General features: G+C 43.0%; 1 protein-coding gene across 3 annotated transcripts in view; it reads right to left on the bottom strand.

Annotated features, from left to right (window-relative positions):
* ikzf2 (IKAROS family zinc finger 2) overlaps positions 1–25,168 on the bottom strand; it is a 199,249-nt gene that overhangs the window by 5,272 nt on the left and 168,809 nt on the right. Inside the window, exons 1-8 of one of the 3 annotated variants that reach the window (XM_037110833.1) lie at positions 21,848–22,771; positions 20,193–20,294; positions 18,770–18,817; positions 10,982–11,083; positions 7,952–8,137; positions 6,642–6,809; positions 1,476–1,613; positions 513–644 (exon numbers count right to left, since the gene is read on the bottom strand). In XM_037110833.1, coding sequence (XP_036966728.1) covers positions 513–644; positions 1,476–1,613; positions 6,642–6,809; positions 7,952–8,137; positions 10,982–11,083; positions 18,770–18,797 — 754 coding nt within the window. In that variant the 5' untranslated portion in view covers positions 18,798–18,817; positions 20,193–20,294; positions 21,848–22,771. Of the gene's footprint in view, positions 1–512; positions 645–1,475; positions 1,614–6,641; positions 6,810–7,951; positions 8,138–10,981; positions 11,084–18,769; positions 18,818–20,192; positions 20,295–21,847; positions 22,772–25,168 lie in introns of those variants that run through there. The other 2 variants (XM_037110834.1, XM_037110835.1) reach the window with 2 other exon arrangements.

The raw sequence follows: 25,168 nt of genomic DNA, 5'->3' as shown, positions 1-25,168 counted from the left end.
TAACTAGGGCAGGTCTATTGTGTGTTGTAATATAATACTGTATGATGCGACACTGCAAGGAAAGGGGAAAAAAACTCAAAGTGACGAGCACAGAAAAACAATTAGACGCGTTAATAACTGAAAATGCTATCAGCATAAAAGTGATATTAGCATTACGTGCTGACAGTTTAATGAAGGTCCTGCAAAGCTACTGTCAAGTCAAAATTACAGTCTGCTTGGACAAGTAATACACTCCTTTCACAACAAAACCCACTGAAATGCTGCATGAGTTGAGGTCAAGGCCAGTCACCATCTATGATTTGCATGTTAATCCATCAGCGTAGAATTCAACAGAACAAATTCTCCTCAACCTCCAACTCCACTTTAGACACAAAAAGACACTGCAAGAGTTGAAATATATTCAGATTATATAATGCGTCACATAATACTGCTCCTCAAGGACAATGACAAAGTAGAGAAAAGCTGTTTAACTTCTTCTTGGAAGATTTTTTTTTTTTTTTTAAGATACCCACCCACAAATTTCTGGGGCGTGGTGCTCTTCCTCTTGCCCATGTTGTTTTGCAGCCTTTCGATAACAGGCGGCCGTTCGAACGTGGCCATGGTGTTGGCCTCCGCCATGGGCCTCGGCTCTGTAGGTCCCTCACCTGGACAGTTCGGGAAGGCGGAGGGAGTCAGAGAGGGAAAGAACGCATGGGTGGGGTGTTGACGCTTCAAAGTAAAATTGGTCAAATCGAACAGATTGCTTTTCTTGAAATGCAAAAATCAAACTGAAATAAGAATTCTGCTTTCAGGAAAAAACAAAAAAAAACATGAATTTTTTATTATGACATTTAATTTAAACATCCAACTTCAGTTCTGCCATACACCCATAAAGCCTCCTAATCCCAGAGGAAGTTGTTTGAGTCAGTGACTTCTTTTAAATCACTTCCATCTTTTCACAAAAAACCTTTTATTTATTCTGGCACACCATCTTATTGCCACACGCCTGTTTCATTGTTAGTATTCATCCTATTGTTTGTCATTTGAATTGCTTGGTTTGAGTTGCCCCAGTCAATACATTTTCATCTTGTTTCAACCTTCACTTTGAAAAGTGTTAATAAATAGTTTATTATTATGGTTATTATTTCTAATCATTTTAGCCTCAATTCATTTGAATTATTTTCATTCATTGAGGACAAAATGAATTAATAAATAACCTTCTGAAGCATTTAAGTGTATATACATGAGTCGTGCAAATGTGTTAACAGAGAAATAAAAAATCATCAAAAACAACATCAAGCAAATAATAAATCAGAAAGCCCGATAACATTCTGTGCAGAATTGACATAGATGTGGATGCTCCGTAAAGGCCTTAGCTGTGTACATGCGGGTTTTTTTTTCCTGTGAGATCCAACTTTACTTTACTGTATTACAGTTACCGTTACACATTATGCCGCCTTCGCATTTTCAGTTTCAGGTTTAGTAAAACCGTTTACCTGTGTAAGGGCCAGTGTTGGCGGTCGGATCCAAGCCGATGCCCTGCAGGTAACTATGGCAGCGCTCTTTATGTTCCTCTAGAGAAGTGCGCTGTTTGTAGCTCCGACCACAATAGTTGCACTTGTGTGGTTTGCCAACTAAAAAGTGGAGACATTCGAGAGAGAGAGAGAGAGAGAGAGAGAAAGAACGAGAGAGAAAGAGAGAATATTAAACTTCATTCACCGCCGCGCAGACAGAAAGAAGTGGGTAGTGTCCGATGAGATAATGCAACCTGCTGCAGCGTTTACAGGTGGCGCGTTGTAGTAAATAGTGTGAACAGTCAGTAGTACAAACTAACCCAGCCTCTGAGATCATGGATATTCCACTACTAGTGTGAGGATTCCACACGACTGTTGCCAGACACAAAAAAGCAGCTGTGGGCGACACAGATAGTTGCATGGCGTCTGCCTTTTTAAAAAAAAAAAACGCTTTGGTCTCTGAAACACACAGCAGAAACTCCCACTGCTGCAGGGGCACAGCATGAGTGAACAATCGCATCCCATGGTGGCGGTAGGAAACAAACTCCAAAGTTAAACTGCTATGGAGGTGTAGTATGATTCATTGTGTCATTTGTATTTTATTCCATTTCTTCCAACCGAGACAAGTGGAAAGATGGAGGCACATCTCTCACATCTATCTCGGTCAAGCCATCCGCCACCGTCTAGCCTACATCCATCCAACATCCAAGTGTGAGTGCTGTGGTTGGGACAAGTTAATTTCCACCTGGAACACGCGTAGGTACAAGTTTACCAGTGATTCACGGATCCAGTCACTGGTGTCTAGGGGGTGGGAATCTCTCTGCACCTCAGTTTCTAATGGATTATGATTCAGAGGGCTGCAACGTGATACTGAAACTGTTATCAGTTTCATCTCTATGCATTCAAATTTTTGATTTCTATGCGTGATTTATTTTTTTCAAAGTTTGCTACTTTTAAAACATATCTTGTTTGTAATTATTAATCATTTCAATAAATGGATTAATTTACTTTTGTTGTCTTTGCTTATACTCTTCATGAGGTCAAGACGTAGCCGGCCATAACAGGTACACCTGACGCTAGTTTTATGTCAACTTAATAGCTAATTGACCGGCTGTTTCTCCATTCTATGACTATTCAAAGTGCTTCGCAGCACTTGCTGCATTCAGCAATTCGTAATCTCATTCACACACTGATGCTATGTAAGGTGCCAGCCGGCTCATCAGGAGCTTCCTAATAAAATCAATCAGCGATACTTCTACGCTCAGCATTTCGCACACATTCACACACTGAATGGAAGAGCCATCGAAGAGCAGTTTGGGCTTCAGTATCTTGCCTGAGGACACTTCAACATGCTCCTGAACCACAGCCACCACATTGTCACATCTAGACAATGTTTCGTCTTCCAGTTGGTTCCAGCCAACTGACCGGTCTCACAAAATTGCTACAGGTGATCATGATGTTGAGAATTAGGTTTTACATGTTCAATTCCTTCTTCCTTATTCTTTTCTGCCGTGAGACAATCTTCTCTAGAGAGAATTGCAACGCATCTGAGGATTTATAATATTCCTCAGGCCCAAAAGTAACCAAAAGTTGTACTTCAGTAATATTTAGACATTGTGTTCAAATATTACATTGTAAAAGTGAAAGTCAGCCAAGCAAATAGTACTTAAAGTCTTAAAGTATCTTAAAGGTGGCAACAGCTTGTTCCCCATTGCATTCCAAGTGGTATCATATATCCTGTGCTGCTGTTTCAAAGACACCTGGATTGTTTTGCAGGACAAAACAAGAGTTAATTTAATCATTTAGTCCAGTGGCGGACTGGAGGCAGTGGCGACAAGAAATGAAGTGACCAGTTGTATGCAGTGGACCACCAGCACGCAGGAAATCATGATGAGAGGGCACTTTATCACAATTTGTCCACTGGAAAAGCAACCTAGAGAGCACTTTACCATGTAAAGTTGTCGATGCGGATGGTTTACTTACTCTGTATCCATTACATTATGTAATCAGCCTTAAATTCATAATTGTACATTGAAGCAACTCTTTTATTGGCAGTTTAAGAACCAGAAGTATTTTTGGGGGCAACAAATGTACTTAAAAAATGTGCTACTTTGCTCTGGTGCATAAAGTAAACTGCAAAGTAACTAGTAGCTAACTGTAGTGGAGCAAAAAGTGCAACATTTCCCTCCATAATGAAGTGGAGGGGAGGAAAACAGTAACAAATAATGTTGACACTGTGGTATTACACACAGTTGCCACTGAGCTGTGCTTAAATACATGACTTAAGTAAATGTAGTTAGTTAGTTAGTTACGTAGTCGTCACTGGTCACCACCTTCGTGTGACGGAATGTACACGAGCTGTTTCCACAGCGAGGTAGAAGTTGAGTCAAAAATTGTGTATAAACGTAATTGTGACATACTGTATTAAAGATAAAACCCTACGCAGGCTGACACTGCTGAGGAAACGGGTTCTCAAAACTAATGTAATGACTCATAAAGGGACTCGGTGAGTGAACCTGGGGCCACAGCAGCTCACTGGTGTGACCCAGACGCCATCATTAGCAACGCGGTGTAGTAAGACGCTCACTGGCATAATGGGGACAGTTATTACTAGAAGAAAGATGTGATGATCCTGTGCTCTTGTCACTGTGAGAACAGAGAAACCAAACACGTTTCAGTCTGAGGCAGTGGAGGTTGTAACACACACACACACACACACACACACACACACACACACACACACACACACACACACACACACACAGACACAGGCACACACACAGTGAAACATAGGTGACAGTTCACACGTGAACCTGAGTGCTTTTCTCCCACCGAGAGGGATGTTTAGTTTCTTTTTCTTTTCTTTTTTTTTTCAATAAAGTATCGAAGTTACTCAGAACTGGATATTCCTTTGTCTGTGAACGTCTTTCTTACCTTGACTGCTTTTATATGCAAGTGTCGCAGAATGGCGCGGCCAAATCTTGCATCAGCAGTCATCATGAGGAATGATAACAGCCTTTTTTTTCTGCTTTATGTGTCATTCAGTAGTCTTGTGGTCTATGAATGACATTGTATTGGCAGAACTCGAAACTAGGATTCATTATCTTTTTTCTGAGTAGGAAAAGTGGTGGCTAATAACAAAAGGTTTCGGTATTATTTAAGCGTGAGTAAGTGTGTCTGCGGGGTCATTGCAGTAATATTCATTCTGGGTAGTGAGAGAGCGTAACTTCTGAACGAAAAAAAAAAACGTCATCATGGAAATCATTTTTTTTTTTCTTGTCTTCGTTGCGTGAAAGTAAAACAGTGGAGTAGGCATTATTCAGTCGAGTGGCGCCGCCTCGTTTTCCTGGCGGCTCTCGTCCACACACTCTCTCAAGCACGAAAGCACACACACACACACACACACACACACACACCATAGACTTCATTACTTTTTCATATTTATATAACCACCCACACGCGACCTTGTGCAGATGTTGGATGGACCTGAAGAATCCACCTTTCAGCTGCTATTCTTAGTCATGTAAATGATCCACACTGTGCACTCAGACTCACTTGACTGATTGCATTTGGCTAATAAACGGGAACTTGCTCGTATCTAAATCGTCTGTCGCACAAAAAAAGTGTGAAATCCTTTTGCCTCTCGAGAATCGCCTTGCATTATCCCGCGCCTCAATGGATAATTAAAATATTCTACCAGACCTTAGGAACATCAGTCTCAATTCAACGTGCTTTTGTTCCGATACTCTTGACTATCTCTTGCTCCTGTCGCACGTTTTTTTTCCCTCGCCTGACCTCTCTGTCAATGCTGCATTTCCCTCTATTTTCTGGCCACACCTGTTCTTCCTGGCAAGGCACCAGGCCAGAGCTGTCAGGTCTGCAGCATCTGGCGACTGTGGAGACATTCCCCCGCGTGTCCAAGAACGTCATGGCAGCGTAACAGAATCCTCGTATTTCCGACTAAAATGGCCAGGTGTGAATTACTAATCATGATTTTTCAAGGGAACCAAAAAAAAAGGGGAGGGGGGGTGTTGGGTATGTGACAAACAAAATCAGTTGAACAATAGAGGAAGTGAAAGTAAGAAAATGGCCATTGCTGATAACGCAGGACAGACGTGGAGATAAGAAAAGTAAGAAAACCCATTAAAGAAGCAACTGATACGGCGATTAGAGACGAAAAAAATGTGTACACAAACACATGGACTCACACCCAAACACACACGTTGCCTGCGTCTAAACAGGGAACTGCGTATGAGTAACCCCTGTGGGGGCATCACAGGCAGAAATGACGGTATTGTCTGACCTTGATCTCAAAGGAGCAAAAAAAAAAAAAAAAAAAAAGGGGCGAGCACATCCTCTCTGATAGGAAAGTGGGTTACAGTTGAGAGACGCAGCCAGCGCTCCCCATGTGATTCTCAACAGACAGATAGTTTCCTCCTGAGCCAGTCAAGCTACTAAGGAACAGCATGTCCTTGGTGCCTAACCACAAAACACTCACAGCACCGTCTATAACACTCATGTACAGAGGAAAGAAGAAGAAGAAGAAAAAAAAAACACATCTATCCAACAACAATGCTAAATAGAGGCACCAACCGCACGGTATGGCTACCGTGGCTACTGTGCTTCTGCTAGCTCTTCTTTAGTCACACAAAGAGAAAAGAAAAAAATCCAATGAGGACGATGAAGAGGCACTTACAAATGAAAAATAATAAAATAATTAATAATTACATTGATCAAAAAGATTGGCATTATGTTGAACTAGGCGGCAGTCTCCAAGATTCCTCCTGATGTAAAATGTTCTTTATGAAAGGAACATTTTAGTCCTCAGATCATTGATTAAAAACGTTTTTTGTATTTTTTTTCTATGTTATGTGAGAGGCAAACTGCAATGATCAGGTACACACACTCACAGCAGGAGAGAGTGTGGACATGCAAACAAAAGCACAATATTGGGAGAAACAGAATATCAAATTTTACACAGGGGTCTGTCCAAAATATTGAACTGAGTCTCATTTGAAAATAAATACGTCAGTGTCATGGGTCTCCTATTCCCCCGGATCTTTGCAGCGCTTCTGATGAAAGACACGTCTCTTCTGGGTAACAGAAGTGGATGAGTAAAAAGGAGAAGAGGGTGAGGAGGAGTCTTACCAGCATGAGTGCGCAAATGGCCGGTGAGGGCATCACGCCGCCGGCAGGCGTAGCTGCAGAAGGGGCATTTGAAGGGTTTTTCGCCGGTGTGCAGCTTGATGTGTCGCAGCAGGTTTCCCTTCTGGGTGAAGGAGACGCCACACTGGGTGCACTGGAACGGCCTGTCGCCTGATAGAGGCAGGCACAGGAAGTCAATACCGCACTCATTGCGGGAGATGTTTTTAGAAAGTTTCAAGAACACTGCAGACATTTTTTTTTTTAACTGAACTCATTTAGCTTTTCTTTTTTCAGAACTGACAGCTAACTTTGTCTCCCTGCGTGCACAAAGTACTAACCACTCATGGCCGCTTTTTTATTGTAGGAGTTAAATTAAAGTCTATCAAATTGTCCTCAAATAACACATGAATCCTTGAACTACTTCTGTGATTACTCATGGCAATTATTTTAAAAAAAAGACAAAAAAACCCAAAAACGTTTCAATCCAATCTCCATTTACAATTATCAACCCTTTCATTTGTCTCTAACAATGTGGAAATAGACTGTTTTTTTTTTGTATCCGCTCTGGTAGAGTAGTTGTGCATGCCAGCATTTGGAGATGAATTGGCCTTAAGTGAAGAGAGCTGCCCTGTGTTATACAAGTCGAGAAAAAAAAAAGCTGGATTGTTTTAAACTAAATTAAACTGATAGCACTCAAACTAAGCTGAATCAAATCACACTCAAAAAATCCAAACTAATCGAACGCCTTCTCACAAATCCACACCGACAACATGTCTTTACCCCGTTTACCTGTGTATGTTTCTTATAGTAAATTATATATTCTCTAGAGTAATGAATGGGTAATGACCGGCAGACTGGCAACAATGCTGTTCTCTAAACCTCTGATTTTTACAGTGACTCGGTGACTATCCTCTGTTCTAATGGAAAATCTTTTGATCTGTTGCCAGTTGGAAAAGAGAAATATGATCCTAATGCTGTGACAACCTGAGAAGTCGTGGCGTCAGTTGGAAACAGGTTGCGGGGGATTCCAAGGATATTTTTTCCCTGATAATAATTCCAAGTCTGAGCTATTGTCTTTCAGCAAACGCACAAAAAAAAAAGAAGAGCAAGCGCTCCACACCCACTACGGAGGAAAACAAATGATGTCTGACTCTGAGGAGTGGGAAATGTGCACACCGCCCTGATTTCAATCATTACAAGACATTGTTAATACGCTAAAGATGTTTCGTGAAATAACTGCGTCAATTATAGCAAGCAGCCTCTTTGAGGCACTACACGCTTTGAATGGCATTTGGAAATATACTCATCAGTACCGTGTGCTTGTCGACTTCCAGCGTCAGCTGTCACATTGGGTCCAGATAACCCATCCTGTGCATCGTTCGGGCTGCCAGTCATGGATTCCTCCAGTGCTCCTTCTTCCTCCCCTGTCTGGCTTATTTCTTCAAGCGCTGGGCTTCTGTTGTCCTCCGCTGTTTCCTCTTCTTGCTTAATTGTCAGTTCTGTAAAACGCAAACAACAGCAATCCTGAGATGTAAGACTTCACAGAGTCATGTTCGGAAAACGCAGGTTTTATGGGAGTGCCCTAAACATACTTCTACCATGCAACACTCTCTATAGCAACTATGCAGCCTAGGCCGGGCCCCGTGATGCATGACTTCAAATATAAAGGCATTAGATGACCTGTCAGGATGGACTGGATTGGCCGAAAGTATGAGAGGTTGATCCGCAGTGAACATCTGAGTGTGATAGATGTGCAAAATAACGCATCACAGGCAGCTTTAGGATGGACTGACACACTGAAAAGACGGAAAGAGGGAGAGAACGAGAAACAGGCTGGTCTGGTTCCTGGCTGTCCCTGGAGAGAAAGGGAGTGTCAGAGGCCCTGTAGCTTACACCTGACAAGCAATGGGAGATTGGCTGGATGACAAGGGCAAGAGAGTGTATAATCGTGTGTGTGTGTGTGTGTGTGTGTGTGTGTGCGTGTATGTGTGCATGTATGGAACGTAAGGGTGTGTGAGTGTGTGTGTGAGTGTGGGCGGTTGTGGCGGGAAACTATTCACCACCTGCAGTCTCTAGTTATCAGTCACCAGCAATTAGTAGTACTTGTAGGCAAAAAATAAAGACATGGGGGATGGCAATTACCAAACGCAGCTACACCTAGTTTCATTCACCTGCAACCGCGTCCTAATAGTTGCTCCGACTTTACAACTGTACGCAGCTCAACCTGCCAGAATGAGGACATTTGAAAAAAAAAAAAAAAAAAAAAAAAAAAAATTCAGCCAAAGCCTCCGGCCTGTTTCAGGCGACGACACCAAAGATGTATTTTGTTCTGCACAGCAGCACGAGATGACAGTTAAGGATAAATGAGGAAATGCTTAAACAAAGCTCTGGTAGGGGTTAGGGTTATATCTATCGATCTATCTATGCACATCAGTCATATGCAACAATATCAAAACCATTTGCCGGCTTCACGCGAGGACTGCACTGCTTTTTAATACAGCCCTCCCTGAAACACACCCGTACAGTAAAAGCTCAGCTTGATCCCTGATCATGGACCGGAGGTACGGTAATTAGTCTGCAAATGGTACAATCTTACAAATGAACAAACTCTTGTTAATTGTTTGAGGGGGATGCAAGGGGCTGTACGAAACCGTCTGCACACTCTGCAGGCAAAACTTACTGATCCTGATGATCCTGTTCTGGGATTTGCTGGGGCAGCAATCACAGCTCGAGCATAAGTGGTTGTTTTCCTAAAGCCTCCCATCTGACTGCATCCATCAACTGTCCCCCTGAGCTCTGGAGCCGCATCCATTCAACACTTGTAGGCTCGTAAAACACATGTAGAAATACTGGTAACGTTTTCTACCATAGGAGAAAAAATATCCAGAAAGCAACCACATTCTTCAAACCGATACTGTACATTTCCAATGCCACAGTTTGTAAAGAAGCAGCTCTTATCCCAATACCCACGTTGTGATCGAGCCTTGTCTTCGACAGCTGTATCCTGGCAACACGGAGCAGACCTGAACGTCCTTGCTATTCAGCTCCTTGCATCTTTACATCTGTCTCTCCAGTGTTGCAGAGCAGAATGCACAGAGTGGTCCGATGAGGACAAAGTTTTTAATCAAAAACGTTTGCGAACAAAACAAAAGCAGCAATGAAAAAAAAAAATCATTGCAATGCTTTGTTTGGTACATCTCCCTCTCTCTTCTGGATACAGCACCAGTAACATAGTCCATATAAATCACACGGCATTGAGGGGCTGAGTGAAAGCGAATCATCCGTTTGAAGAAGACATTCTGTTACCTTCAACTCAGCCCAAAGGGTGTAATTCTACTCTTCTGACAGGTCAGCTGATGTACAGTTTACATTTTAAGCTTGTAAGTGTTCAGGTGAAATTTGACAATGCTTCACGCTTATTTACAACAGATGATGTGATGCAGCCCCTCTTGTGTAACTTAACCTCAAATAGCAAAAAATCGTGTTGTGCAACTTCCAGAATGACTACACCTCTTATCGGCGAAGAGTATCTCCCTGTGAACGCCGTCGCCCTGCACGCCTCCCTGTATCTCTAAACTTGTGGGAAACAAGCTTCCCTTTTTCTCACTTAGCTGCCCTGTCTCGCTTAGTTTCCCCTTTTCTCATTTTGCTGCCTCACAGTGACATCGCTAGATGCAATCTTAGACATCAGGTTAATAGACTGAAAGGAACCAAGCAACACTTCTGCGAAAGTGCAATATTGTACAACAAGTGTGATATGTTGCAAGTTGCAATATGGCGTCACTGAACAAAACCTCTTGTAAATTCTTAAAGTCTGTCTTTGCTTTTGATTGTGGAGATTGTGGACTGCAATTTCAAAGTAAGCTCATCCAAAGTGCTTTAAATCGATCCTCCCCCCCCCCCCCGCTCCCTTTGTTCACTCATTCACACACATACTCACACACCAGTGGTGACAACATACCCTGTGAGAAGCCCCCCCCCCAACCATCAGGAGCACCTGTTTTCTAATCTGCTCACATTTGCCACGTTCATCTGCTCGATTCAACAAACCCAGACTTAACACACCCTCTGTATGTTTCATGTGAAACGCCTTCCACAGGTTCAGAGGAAATAAAGTAACCTTCCCTTCTGCAGAAGTCTTTTATTGTGAAAGTGCTGAAGATTTCATAAAGGCAAAAAAAAAAAAAAAAAGATCAGAATGAACTGATCTGGTGAATTAGAACAGTATATATGCAGGAGAGCCTGTCTGTGTCTGTGTGTGTGTGTGTGTGTGTGTGTGTGTGTGTAGGGTAGCTGCTCTTGGCAGACTGCAGAAATGTGTTATCTCTTGATTGAGCACTCACCACTGGGGGAATTAGGACCCTGAGGAACTGTCTGTCCATTAGGTGTTGACATATCTGCCAACATTCTCGAGTTCACCTCACCGGGAGAGCATTGGCCGTTACCTGGGAGACAAACAGAAACATAGCGATCTTCATTATGCTGTACAATACAGTACCTGTGAAACAAACATAATGTCATGCAGCTGCGTATTTACACACACACACACATATGTGGCTAATAAGTCGAGAGACATGTAGATCGCATGAGACGCACAGTTGGTGACAGGTGACTGCATTATGATTGGGTGTAAAAGGAGCATCTTTGAAAGGCCCAGTCGTTCACAAACAAGTACGGGCAAAGGTTTTTCAAGCAATTTGATGCTTGTATCTAAGATATTAATATGTTGGCTTGTTTCATTTGCACATAAAAGCATTCGTTTTTTATTCACACTTGGCGTCCAATGTATTTTTGCGATCAGGGTCATTCTCGTGCTAGATAGAGACGGTGAACAAAAGCTGAACAGCGGAAACATTTCTAGTCCAGCTTAGGCAAAAGTTCACACAATAAGCAGTGAGTGGCCTTGTGTAAAATGATTAAATTCATCCCTCTCAGATCTCACTATGGAAGTCACATTACGGAATGCAGAAGGCAACAAACTAAATGGACTTCATGCACCTATGGGATCCTGATGTCCAGCAAATGTGGATCAGATTGCATCCTCTCAGCAGTCTGTACAGAACCCGGGCTATGGATAGCCCTGTGTCCACTCAGAGGGAGAGCAAACCAATCCCTTATCCCCTTACAGTCCGGCCCCGTCAGGGTCATCAGAACAATACGGTGGCAACAGGCAAACACCCCTGCTGACCCAGGTGTCAGATCCCTCAGGAACCACAGTGAGCCGTCACTCAACCGTCAGCGCAATTACGGGTTTTCCTCAAGCAAGCTGCAAACGGAGCCAAAACGAGGAAAGTGTTCATTTTAATGAGACCAGACTGCCTGATGCTTTTAAAACTGATGTAGCAAAAAGCCGTAGACGAGGAAGTCTCAGTCAAAAATCAAAGGAACGTGCTACGTGCTACATCTGAAACTGCTACAAGACGGGCCTTGTTACAATTTGTCAGTGCTGAATATGTCTGCAATGATCCCTCATACATGAAAAAGAAATCTGTGTCAGATCTCCTCTTGCTGTGACAGCTCCTCTTAGTCTGACAACCTCTTCTGTGGTATTGTTCCATTGTTGTGGCGGGCCAACTGAGCGGGGCATACTGGGAGACGTTGTCCATGACACAATCCCTGGGCCTGGGCTCAGGTTGCACAGGTTGGGGTTGGAGGAAATCTCAGGTGACCAACAGCGGCTATCCCTTGGCAATGCTGTCCTGGAGACAGGAGTGGCCCAGATTTGTCATGAAGGATTTTCCATTACTGTAGCACACGCTGACAGCTGCCTAGCAGCACCGTGGCTAGGTTGTCTCAAGCATAAACTGATAGTTTTCGAGCTGTCTGGGTTAAAATGCTAAATTTAGAACCCTCAATCAAAAGATTTCAGCACAGTGTTATTGTTAGAAAGAATGAACGGGTCAGACAGACAGATTGTGTGATTATCTCTTTAATAAAAACCCATCAAAGGTGTGCTGATTTATGAATGATGCTTTCAATATGGTGTCTTTGATAAGAAATAAAGAAAAGACAAATAATATAGAAAATAAAGACCCTTGTCTCCAGGAAATCACTTGAAAAGATAACAAAAAAAGGGCACATACATCCCGGCTCACAATGGGATGTTTCCTGGATCACAACATACCTGCCAGAATTGCAAAGAGAGACATCGGCACAGCTGTGAAATCTCGTTAGAAGACGTTTCTTTGCTGCGTGACATTTCAAGCAAAATCCTTTCCCTCACCCTTTTTACCCCCAGGGGTAAAAATGCTGGCTCTCCAAATTTCAGCAAAACCACAGATACATCTCATGTTCACACATATCCTACTAATCAAATCAAACTGCTTTTTCAGGCAATTGGTGGCAATCAAAGGAAGAAGTCAGACTTGTTGGTCAAATATCCGCAGAGCTTGTGAAAAGGATGCATTGCCACACACACACGTGTTGAAATGGGGACCTGGTCCTTTTAATGTTTGGCCAAAAAAAAAAAAAAGAAAAAAAAAAGTAGAGCAGCTCTGCTTAAAATTAACCAAACCGCCGCGCGCACGAGCTGGGATGGATTGAAGCGAGGTTCTCTGCGTTGGTGCCACACATATGCTGAGTCAATCTTGTACGAACAGTCAGATCAGGACGTCAAACAGCCGAGACTTCGCTGGGGGGGGGGGGGGGTATTTTGAGTAATACGCCGAATTTGGATAAATTTAATGTGCTGACAAATGGAAAAGGAACAAATGTATACATATGAAACTTGTAGGTGTAATAAATGCTGACATGCTGAGACTGGCGGTGCTAAATGAATGCGTAGCTCCCACAGTCGTCGTCTCAGGAATCTAACAGTGGTCAATGCAGATTCTGGTCTCACAACTCAGAGAACAGCACGAGATTATGACTTGCTGTCTGGGTTTAGTGACAGTAAAACTACCAAACTGAGGTCAAGCTCCGTCTGCCTGCTTGTTGATGGCAGGAACGAAGGAGACTGACAAAATGGCTGCATCTTGAAAGACAGCACTTAGAGTGAGCCTGACTTTTTTCCGGAGTGACGAGGCCCTCCTTTCTGACTTACTGGATGTAAAGTATGGGAGCTGGTTTTTCCTGTCAAACCCTGAGCCTTCCTTAAGACTGAGTCTCGTATCACAAAGACACGACACACACATCGCTGACCCGACAAACAGAAACAGATCTAGAGAGACCAGTGACAACAATCAACACCTTTTAAAAACTTGAAGATACGTATTTTTTGTGTATCCGTGAATAGGCTTTCATGTAAAGTTTGCACTCAAATCCAGCAGCATTACAGAAACACCTGGTTCCAACTGCGAGGTGATTTAGTGCACTGCTCTATTTGTGGTAATCTATATCGGTGAATGTGTGGGTGACCCAGAACAACCTGGTGTAATCCACCTCTGCAGATAACTAATAATTAATAGCATGAGAAAATGGAATTTATTAAATAAGCCAGTTCGGAAAGTGAGGGTTGCAAGCAGAGCGATTTTAGAGACGTAATTTTGTGTCTTTTAAAAATGAGAGTCAGCTTTTTTCCTCTCAGATTATCACGCAGGACCTCAAATCAAATGAGATCTGTTCGGAGGCCGATGGATCTCGCTAAAAGAACTAAAACTTTACGGTTCAAGGTTCAGGATAACAATAGTTTGTGCGATATGAGGACAACCGCATACGCAGCTCATTATTTTTAATTTGCCTCACCTTTCTCAGTCGCTCGCCACTGGCTTTGTACATAACGCAGTAAATGTTTTCACCTGTCCATACAATTTAAAGCCATTTCATTAGAGCAGGAAACTCGAGTGGATTGTCTCTTTTTCTGTTTTTAAAAGAAAAAGAAAAAAGGTCAGCGCTGTGTTTCCTTAGAAAAAACAAAAAACAAAAAAAAACACTCCGACTGCATTAGGCAACTGTCACATATGTAATTAGCTGCTAGCAAGGTGGTAGTTGAGCATGAGTGACCTTCAACCCAGGGAGGATAAAGAGAAGCTGGAATATCCAGTTAACCCTTGAAGCATATCAAACATTGTTCTGGCAAAACGAAAAGTTTTTTCTCTAACTTATCATTCAGTTATAATTACCTGATTGCAGTGTGTTTTACTGTGATATGTGGTCTGCCCACCGGGCTCGATTTTTCCCACAAAAACGAAAAAGACATTCACTCTATGGATATGTATTTCACCAGTGGGACTCAAGACTGTTTCAAAAGTAGGTAACAAAACTTGACAACTTATCGCAACAGCCAGGTGTTTTTTTTAACAGCTCTGCTGACATCTGGATTTCTAGGTCAAATTTGGAATTCATATGGTTGTTTTTGCATTGGGCAGTAGCCAGGCTGTTAGCGGTAGCCACGCTGCTAACACTGTCTTGCCAGCAGCAGTGGCAATCGAAGTACCACGGGGAAATGCTTGGAGGGAGGGAACCACTTAAGAACTCTGAAATGGGACTTTTAGGATTCAAGAGGGTAAAGTCTTTATTTCAGTTTGTCGAACTAGAATTAGCTTGAACACAAAAAACGTAAATGCATTATCTAGGGATCGTCACGCAGATATCAGGCAACATTTTAAATGATCTAATAACAAGGTCAATATGATCATACTTGGCAGATATCTGGCTACCCAGAGAGGGGCGAGAATGAGAAACTGTTTATTAAAACAACTAAGAGGTGAAGGTAAGTGAGATTGAAAATATCTAAATTCTCTAAGGTGTGAATTCCAGAAGTTCCTGTGAATTCCTGTCATGATGTACCTATCAGGCGACGAGCGTGCGAGGCTGGATGACAAGCACATGCGAAAGAGAATAAAGTTTCATGAGAGAGAGTGGGACAATTTATGTGCGAGAGCAACTGCATAACGTGACGGATTACGATGGTGTATGTGATAAAGAAAGAAGTGTTTTTTTGCGTGAAAAAAAAAAAAAGATGAAGAATATCTGTGTGCGCGATTGGCACGGAGATAAACATCGACTGTGACGGTGACAGCGAATGTGGTTTGGAATAATAGTGCGTGAGGTGAGTGAGTTTATATGCAAGAGGAAGGCCTGGTTTATTAAACAGGAAGGAAGCTTTAAAGTCTTGATTCCTAATTATTGAACAGAAAAGACAAAAAACAAAACGTGCACCTGCTCAATGGTGCCGCCGTCCTTAGGCTGCAGAGAAAAGCATTCAGATCCATCATATAGAGACGCCCATGCATCGTCAGTGCAACAACAAGGCCGTTGTGGTTATTCACAAACATCACCCCTCCATTCTTCTCTGTGTGTTTGGTCAATAAAAAAAACACCACAGATATTGTCAATCCAGTGCCATTAGATACACTGTCAGGCTGCATGTCTCATGCTCATTCTGAGTCACGATCACAGATCCTCTCTGACATATGGACAGTAATAGTACCTACATGTGAATAAGAAAACATCACGTCTACATTCTGATTGAAATGGGGGGTTTTTTTCCCGCTCCGTGTGGTGAGCAGAGACCTTTCAGATTGCTTCATCTATGAGTTTGACCAGTTTTTTTTTTGTTTTATTTTGCAGTCTGTTTTCCTTTTGGTCCACGGCAGCTGGTTTAACAGCCACACAGAGGTTGCAAAAGCACACACATTCTTCATTAAAGAAGAAATACAGACACCTGCCGACGACTTCAAACGTCTCGCTCAAACAAAGACCATGGGCGGGTGGGGAATGTCTTACTTCTCAGAATCTGCTCTAGCGTCGTCGGCAGGGCTGCCCGGTTCAATTTCATCCACGTCTCTCTGCCTGCTGTCACTAAGGCGACTTTTTCTCCCCGCTTGAGTCTCCCTCTCTGCCTGTTTCCGTCCTGTTACATCTTCTACGTCACTTCACTCGCTACCTCTTCCGTCCGTTACATGCACTGATAGACTGAAATCTGTCTTGTGCTGTTGGGAACGCAGCATGAAGTGTCGCAAAATAAAGACAATCCATAATTTGCATGCAATCCGTGCATTAAAACTAAAGTAACGAGCCTGTTCTGAAATGTAAGGTGGGTGTGGACAGCACGGCGCCTGAAAAATCAGCTCAAGCACAGTAGCAGAGTGTTTGCACTTTGTTACTTCCCGCCTTTGCAGCTGCACAGATGTTAGCGCTAAGCTAGCTAGCGGTGGGTGTGACAAAACGTACCGATTTCTGTGTCGATGTTTGTGAAATGGACAACGTTTGGCAGATCTGACTGATACCAAGAGCCCGAGCAGAGCCTTGAGTCTGCACAATCGTGCGACACACCAAGTTCAGTAAAAGTAAAGTAACTTTCAGATACTGCACACACACACACACACACACACACTGTATGCATGTGCCACGGCCGGTGCCTTCGAAGCAGAATTTGACCCCATTCACGCCTTTGCAGTGGATGTATCATACTGTATGCACTCATATCACCTCTAAATAAACGTTAAAATTCTCAGTTGTATTTATTTCTCTTTGATATTTCACTAGTAATATTATTCCATTGACTCACACATCCTGTTTTTTTCTTGTGTACAATGTGAGTATAAAAGCTTCAGAGCCGCAGTTAATAATTCGCTAATCATCAGGAATTCAATGACCAACTGTCAAGGTAAACAGTGAAGCCGTTCTTGCTCCTCTGTGATAGAACGTGTCGGGTTCTGGACAAAACACCACATCAGAGGACCTCGCCTGGGGCTTCGGGAAAGACTCTCTTTACATCTTATAGACCAAACCAACAACTGATCAATGGAGAGAATAATCAACGGATCAATCAACAATGAAAATATTCATTAGTTGAAGCCCTGAAGAGCTGAGTTACGTACAAAGGAGAGACCGCCATGTAGGCAGACACAGAATGTAACTCAGTGCCCTTACTCAAGTACCTGAGTACTTCACACTAGCATTTCCATGTTCCGCTACTTCATTCTGGAGGCAGATACTGTACTTTTACTCCACTGCATTTATCTAATATCAGATAATCAGATAAAAAAAAAGAAAAACATTTAAAAACCCTGGTTCTGATGATCCTCCATCACAACAATCAGTCAGCCCATACATGTACACCATACATGCAAACATGACAATATATTTAGAATTGACTTTTAATACTTAAGTACACTCATTGCCAGACAGTTACTTTTTAAAGTGCATTTAACATCAGGTACTTGACTTTTACTCAGGTTCTAATTGAATGAGTGACTTTCGCTGTTACAAAAGTCATATTTTAGCACCATATCTCGACTTTTACTTGGGTTCTTCTTACATCACTTCCTGTGGGACACTGTGTGTTATACGATGGTGAGTAGTAAAAAATGTTTGCATGTAAAGGTGAGTTTACTGGTGTGCGAGATGAAGATGATAAGTGTGACAACAGTGCGCAGCGTTTGACCTAAATCTTCTCTCATCACCAGCAGCCTCTCGCCGTTGCGCGATACAACGTCGAATACATGGGGAGGGAATGAGGATGCAAGAAAATGGGTTGCATTCCAAAGACGCGTGTTTTCCGAAGATTCGTGCCGACGGAACAGACGACTGTGTTCCAAACCCTGTCGCTTCTGAAAGCGACCCACAGGCGGACAAGGAAAGGAAGAGCCTCCGGTTCTTCTTCCGCCGCCGCCCCTAGCCCGCCTGCCAAGTGTTCCTATCAGCACAAACCCCCGATGGAGACCTTAAAATCCCCGCTGAGGTCATAAACAACGCGCTACCTGTTTTTAGATCTGCATGTCAAAGCAAACAGAAGATAGGCAGGGAAGCTATTGAACCGACCTGCCCAAAGGAAACCAGCAAAGGGCAATGGAGCACCACAGAGTGCATATCCAGTATCTGCTGCATTCAACAGGATGTCGCTAATGCATCGTCTTCTCTACCTTTAAGGGGTGAACAGGAAAAGGGCTGCACTAGGGGAAAATCCCTTCTTGTGTTTATAGGTCTGTGATTGCAAAAAAATGTTGTGTTTTTGTGTCTGGTTGGAGGAGGCTTTAAAGTCAAAATAAGTTAATAACGCCACACAGCAATAAAGACAGAGGGACGCAGCTATCGGCATCGCTTCCAGCAGACCCAGAACGGCAACACAGATACACACACACTCCGATGCAGAAAGCATGAACCCCCCCCGTGTTCTTTGGGTGTGAAGCGCTGGTCAGACACTGTTAATGTACATGAATGTGGGTGCACGCGACTTGAGGACTTACTGGCAGAGTATCCATCGGGAGCCTCCATTTCAAATGCTGCAGGGAGAGCTGCAGGGATTAAAAGAAAGGGAAAATCACTGTGACTTTTTTTTACATGACAAAGTGTTCAGCCTGAGCACTGGGGTCAAAATGAACAGCATGCAACAGCGATCAGTATTCAGAAAAAAAAAAACAACAACACTGTGGACCTGTAAAAACACGACCATTCAGTGTAAAATCGCGTCAAAGCCCGAGCCGTCACGCGGCTTCCAGTTTACAGAGGTGCAGTACAGCAGAGACTCTCGTGAGTGTGGTTGTCTTACCAGAGAGGCAGTCACATATATTTAGCACGCTGCACTACAGGCTATTTTAATAGTTTTAGTTTCATGCTCTCTCTGAAAACGCTCCCATCTAAACAGAAGTTAAATTATAGCTGGCAAGGTTTCTGAGTGTCTGCATTTTGGACTCCCTTGAATGTACATAATCATACATGAGATCCAAATGATGTCTCAGCCAGGGTCTTCCTATTAAAAACAGGCAGAAGGATATAGGAGATATAAATGTAGATGGCTCTAAGGTGACAGAGTAAAAGCCACACTGCCTTAAAAAAGGGGAAGAAATTAAGTCATCACATTCGACTTTCTGTCCAAAACTGGTGTCAAGACTGACCGAGCGATCAACACCATAAACAGCGTGAGTTCAAATGAAACCAAAGGCTGGAAGCTGGGCAGAGACATCTGCTTTAACAACATCTGTTGAAGTGTGACAAAGGCCTTTTTTTTTTTAAGGAAGTCATGACTGAGCTGTTAATTCCTTGTAAGTCGCTTCTAATTTCTATGAACTGCGAGCTCACGGACGTCTGGGGTCCATCTCCATCCCCTCGAGCCATCGCCGCGTTAAGTCGACACACAAAAAGTTAAGAGCGTTACGGGTGTTGTTATTTGGGAATGCACCGGCCTGGAGAGAAACGTGTTGAGTTTATTCACATCGATATGCCATAATGGGTCAAGATATTAGAGCAAAATTTGGGCCAGAGCTCAAACCGCTGCCTTCCTTGAAGATCATGAGGCGTGATCCTTTTCATCACACGTAATAAAATGACCCCAAAGTGCCACTGAAGAAACTTTTTTTTTTGTTTTCTAATTCTTTCAATTGTGTAACGTCTCCAAGCTCAACGCCGGAATGCCCCACAGCACTGTTCCCTTTCTTTGGATTTTTACTGTTTAGTAAGAGCAGTTGGTGGTAAAGAAAGAAAGAAAGAAAGAAAAAACAATGATAAAAACATGGTAATCTTGACTGAGAGCCAGCTGCAATTTCCTAGATGGTCTTGAGTCAGTTCTTGTGGCTACATGGAGAAAACCCCTGGTCGCCTTTACAGCCACAGAAAGTTTCTGTTAGAAGAAAAATCGACTTTTAAAACCAAAATGTGGATTCACATAATTACCTTGAATCGTCTCCCCAGTGCAGAGTGTGGTGGTAATTTCAGTCAAGAACGGAGGGGAGGAGAGGAGGAGGGGCGGGGGTGCGAAGTTGTCTCTCCACCTCCCTTTTAAAGAAACAAACAAAACAACAACAACAAAAAAAACAAAAAAAAAAACAAACAAAAAAAAGAAGTCAAAAGTCACTTATCTCATCCAGCGATCTCTCTCACAACCCTATGAAAGAGGAACACTTTTGTTCGGCATGATTCGGTCACAGTCCGATGGAATGAAATTGAAAAAATAAATAAATAAATAAAAATCGAAACAAATCTGAGCGTCAATCAGTTGGCAGAAAAAGTTTGGGGAAAGGAGCGCATCTACGGAGTCCGACAGGTGACCGCCGCTGCGTCAAAGCCTCTTCTGCGCGCGTCCCCGTCAACTTTTCCACTTTGAGGGAGGAGGCGCCGCCGTCCCGCCGAGCTCCACAACGCACCTCCACTCAGAAGTGGCGACTTTTCATCAGAAGTCGCAAAAGACTCGTGTCAGGCGGCTTTATCTTTTTCTTACAGATAGGAACACCGAGGAGGAGGAGGGGGAGGAGGAGGAGGAGGAGGGGGGAGGAAGAGGGGAGGAGGAGGAGGGGTAGGAAGGAAGACTCAACAAGTTGGTGAAGGAGAGAAAGAGAGGGATGGATCAAACTGGATCCACCGGTTCCTAAGGAATTAACCATGGCAGAGTAAAGGGAGCAGCCCGAGACTGCTCTCGACGAGCATGAGAGACTGGAAATCCTAGGTTAGCTTGTGTGTGTGTGTGTGTGTGTGGGCAATGTTTGAGAATCTACAGTGGAAATGTGACTCAAGGTCGGACCGCGCGTTTTTTTTTCTTTCTTTCTTTCTTAAAGCGCCGCTGCGGGGAATGGGAATAATGTGATGTAGTGGCACATTAACAGCTGCATGGCCGGCCTGCATCGACACAGCTCACCCAATAGGAAGAAAATAATAATTTTAAAAAAAAATATATATATATATATATATATGTATTATTATTATTTTCTCCAATTTATAGGAGACTTTTTAAACAGCACTTCCTTGTGCGTCTCACAGCGTGACTTTAGCAGGATTACAGATACAGCATAAACGTGGGGGAATTAAAAAAAAAATAAAAAAAAAACTACTGTGCAGATGTGCAGACAGCGAGGGGCGCGTTTATACCCTGCGGCCAAACAATGCGCCCCTGAGAATAACCTGTCAGGAAAGAAAAGAAAGGAAAAAAAAAACGGTTGTCAGTGCGCTGTGTGTCTCATGTTAAGTGATTTTTGCTTCTTCTCCTCCTCCTTCTCCTCTGTCTGTGAGCTGACTGACTGACTGACTGACTGACGGCTGCAATTCAACAGGTTATCCGATCACCGCAGTCTACAGCAGAGCCCCGTCTGGCTTTTCCATTCATCAGACAGACGCTCCTTGTCTGCCTTTGCCGCAGACATGCGCCTCTAAGAGAGAGGGGGAAAGCGTCTGTACGCTCGCTACAGAGAGTCGAATAATAATAAAAGAAGAGCGGCTTCAGCGACGCGAACGGTCAGTCAACGCGAAAGAAAAAAAAACAACCGAGTCATGCACTTGTGTGTGTTCCTCTCTCTCTCCTTTTTATTTAATTTTTTAATTTTTTTTTGTCTATTTACCTTAAACACGCAGGAGTTTTTATATAATCCCGTGAACTTGATCGCATTGATCCCGGCTGAAACGCCTCGGCTGGCGAACACGCTTCATTCTAGCCCGACGTGCGCCATGCAGCGCGGACTGGAGGGTAGTTCGGTTCCGCAGCAGCAGCAGCAGCAGCAGCAAAAGCAACAGTTGTTCAATCCACCGCTGACTTCCTCCTCCATCTCCTCTCACAGCACAGCACAGCACAGCAGAGCAGCAGACAACCCGCCCGAGTTGCTATTCTGGGAAGTTAGTCTGACACACACACACACACACACACACACACACACATAGAGAAACCGATCCCAGAGTGTGAGGACCCGGTCTGCCTTTCTCTGCTCGGTAATCGATTAGGTTATGAAGCTGGGGAGGAGGAGGAGGAGGAGGAGGAGAGGGGCTGCAGCCAGGTTGTCTCCCTGTGGAGACAACAGCAGGACTGTCACAGCCTACAAGTGTTTCCGCAGGGATCACAGTCTAGTGTCTGCACAGTGACCACCCCTCTTTTTTCTTTTTTCTTTTTTTTTTTAAACTTATTTAATTCATTACTTGTTTGTTTTACTACATGTGTTGCAGCTGTTGATGCGGTGTGATCATTCCAGTCTCACTGCAGTAGTTTGTTTGAACCAATCAGAAATGTTTATTTGTATTTTCACCTTCATGGTTAATTGATGATTAGTTGTATTAATGATGCAAATTGTCGGCAGGGAGGTAAACTGTGTTCCTGGGGGGCCAATATCAGCACCAGTGTTTGAGAGTTTAAGATAAATCGTGTTAGCTACGTACCTTTGGAGAAAAAAAGTTAAAACTCTGAATTTTAATATTTGCAATATCACTGAGGTACTAATACAAACTCAGGAATGCATATATATTTCCCATAACTGATAAACAAGCTGTACCCTTAGGTCCCCGGAACACTGTTTGAAGCTAGACAGGTGGCAGGGTCCGCCACCTATAAACAGAGTAAAACAGTATGAAATTGTGCTGTCCTTTGAGGTCAGTTTATGTGTTCAGTCAGTATTTGTTTAGTTTGTTTAGACATGAAAAAATCAATATGTCAATGAAGATCTTTCTCTGCTTTCCACAAAACTACATAGCACACCTTTAACATAAATCCGTAACATAGAGAGTGTGATCAGATTACAACAAGTTATAACAGAGATGAGCATTTTTTAAAAACATAATTTATTCTTGGAAACTAGCTTTGCACTGACAAAATGTTGACTAACAAATGAGGACACTTCTGCTTTCCATCAGCACCTGCAGTGGAGGTGGCTGCTGGTGTGAAATCAGGACAAAACTCTAACCAGGACCTCAAATGTGGCCCGGAGCAGCAGCAGCAACGTGCGCAGGCAAACTATCGCCGTTCATTAGTCGACGACGTGATCACCACACAGTGGGAAATCAGAATATGACAGCCTACATCAACCTTAGATAGACCGATGAGCTAGCGTACATTAGCTAGCTCGTATAGCTAAGGCATGCAGACCTGTTGAGATCAATCTGTCGCGTTTGCCTGGTTTTTCATTCCATATTAAGATAGTGACTGGCGGCACAGCGTTGTTTGATGTTGTTTCAAAGGTGTCCTCCTCTTTTCCTCTGGGACGTCTGGCAGTTTGTGTTGCTGTAAATGAGGCTAGCCTAGCGTACCTTTCCAGGATTGAGTCTCCTGTGGCGGCTCCCTAGTGGAGGAGGGTGACTGGGGTGTTTCTCAAATCTTTGTTGCGTGTTTGAATTAATATTGTGAAATTTCGAAAGAGTGAATAAAACAAATCCAAACCACTGATTTTAAAATTAATATGGATAAATGAGTCAAAAAATGTCATCCCTGATCACGTTTAAAGGGGCGCTACTTGGCTTTGGAGAAGAAATTCAAACTCGGAATTCTAATATTTATAAAATTAATGAGGTAATGATACAAACTCAAGGTCCCCAGAACACTGTTTGAAGCTAGAGAGGTGGCAGGGTCTGCCACATATGAGTAAAAGCGGTAAGAAACTGTGTTGTCTCTGCAGTTCACTTTGTTTATTCGGTCATGAAAACAGAGAGAGTTCGTTTATTTGATTTGTTCGGGCATAAATAAGCAGTCGAGGAAAATTCTGTCCTCTGATTCCTCTCCGAAATGGCACAGCGCAGCTTTGATTCATGTCCTCTCGAAGCCTCTTTAATCCAGAATGACTCACGGCTGGTTGAACTTGTCTGATGAACTCTTGTGAACTCGTTGTTTTGTCCGGTGTTAACAAAAAAACGTATGCATGGAGACTTGTAAGCCAAACGTTGCTGCGCACTTCATGCTGTGTATTGTTGTACATTCAGCTCTGAGGCAGTCTCGGCATTTAATAAATGTCTGTTTATCAGAGCCCCTCACTTCCTCTCCCCTTTGAAATCAAAGTAAAAAAAAAAAAAAAAATCTGGCCTTTCTCTTCTGCCCTGTCTCATTATTTATCAGCCATCATGTAGCCTACAGACACTGTTGCATCTGTGAAAATCTGAAGTAAGAAGATTATATCGTGCCTGCTGATGTGTCAGTGGGAATCTTGAGTCTATAGCAAGATAACACTAATGATGATGATAGTATGATATGTAGTCGCATAGCAAGGAGAAGTTTCATTGCTGATTCGTGGTCCAAAAAAAGGCTCCCGAAAGGCTACAACTGAGTTACTAGCAGAAGGCCAATGGTAGCATGCTAACGAAAGTCACCGCAGCAGCAGTTTTCCTCACTCGCACTCAATGAATTCATTTCTGAAGTGGGTCTGACATAAAAACAAACAACAAGTGATGATTCAACAGGACCTGAAAGATGCTAAAATAAAGATCTAGTACTGACTTGAATGTAACTTCATCCAAAATAAACCTCTAAATAAGTGTTTTGTGCACTGTGGTGCACTGATGCCAAGCAAATCTGAATTATTTATTATGGTCTGAGAAGTAAATTATGCTGTGAGTTCCAGTCGTCGGTGACATCAGCAGTTTTTAAATGTGGATTTTGTGTGAATGATGTAGTTCAGGGTGTTTTTTAAGTGTAAAAAAAAACAAAAAAACATGAAGGGGGTTTGGGGGGTGCAGGCGATGGAGAGGCTTTAACACTGACCACAGGAGGGCTCACACCGTCATATAGAGCACCGGGCCCACGTGTTCCAGATCTGGTTGGCTGACCCACTGTGATCAGAAACCTCAGAGACAGTGCAGGCACTAAAGCAGTGCAAACACCTGCACAAACATCTTGGGTTTAAAAATGCATTTACATAGAAGGATGATAAAGGGAAATTCCACCGATTTTACACATTACAAGTATTTTTAGG

Source organism: Acanthopagrus latus, chromosome 9 (assembly GCF_904848185.1).
Source record: "Acanthopagrus latus isolate v.2019 chromosome 9, fAcaLat1.1, whole genome shotgun sequence".
Lineage (NCBI taxonomy): Eukaryota > Metazoa > Chordata > Actinopteri > Spariformes > Sparidae > Acanthopagrus > Acanthopagrus latus.
This window is presented reverse-complemented; position numbering and strand designations above follow the sequence as displayed.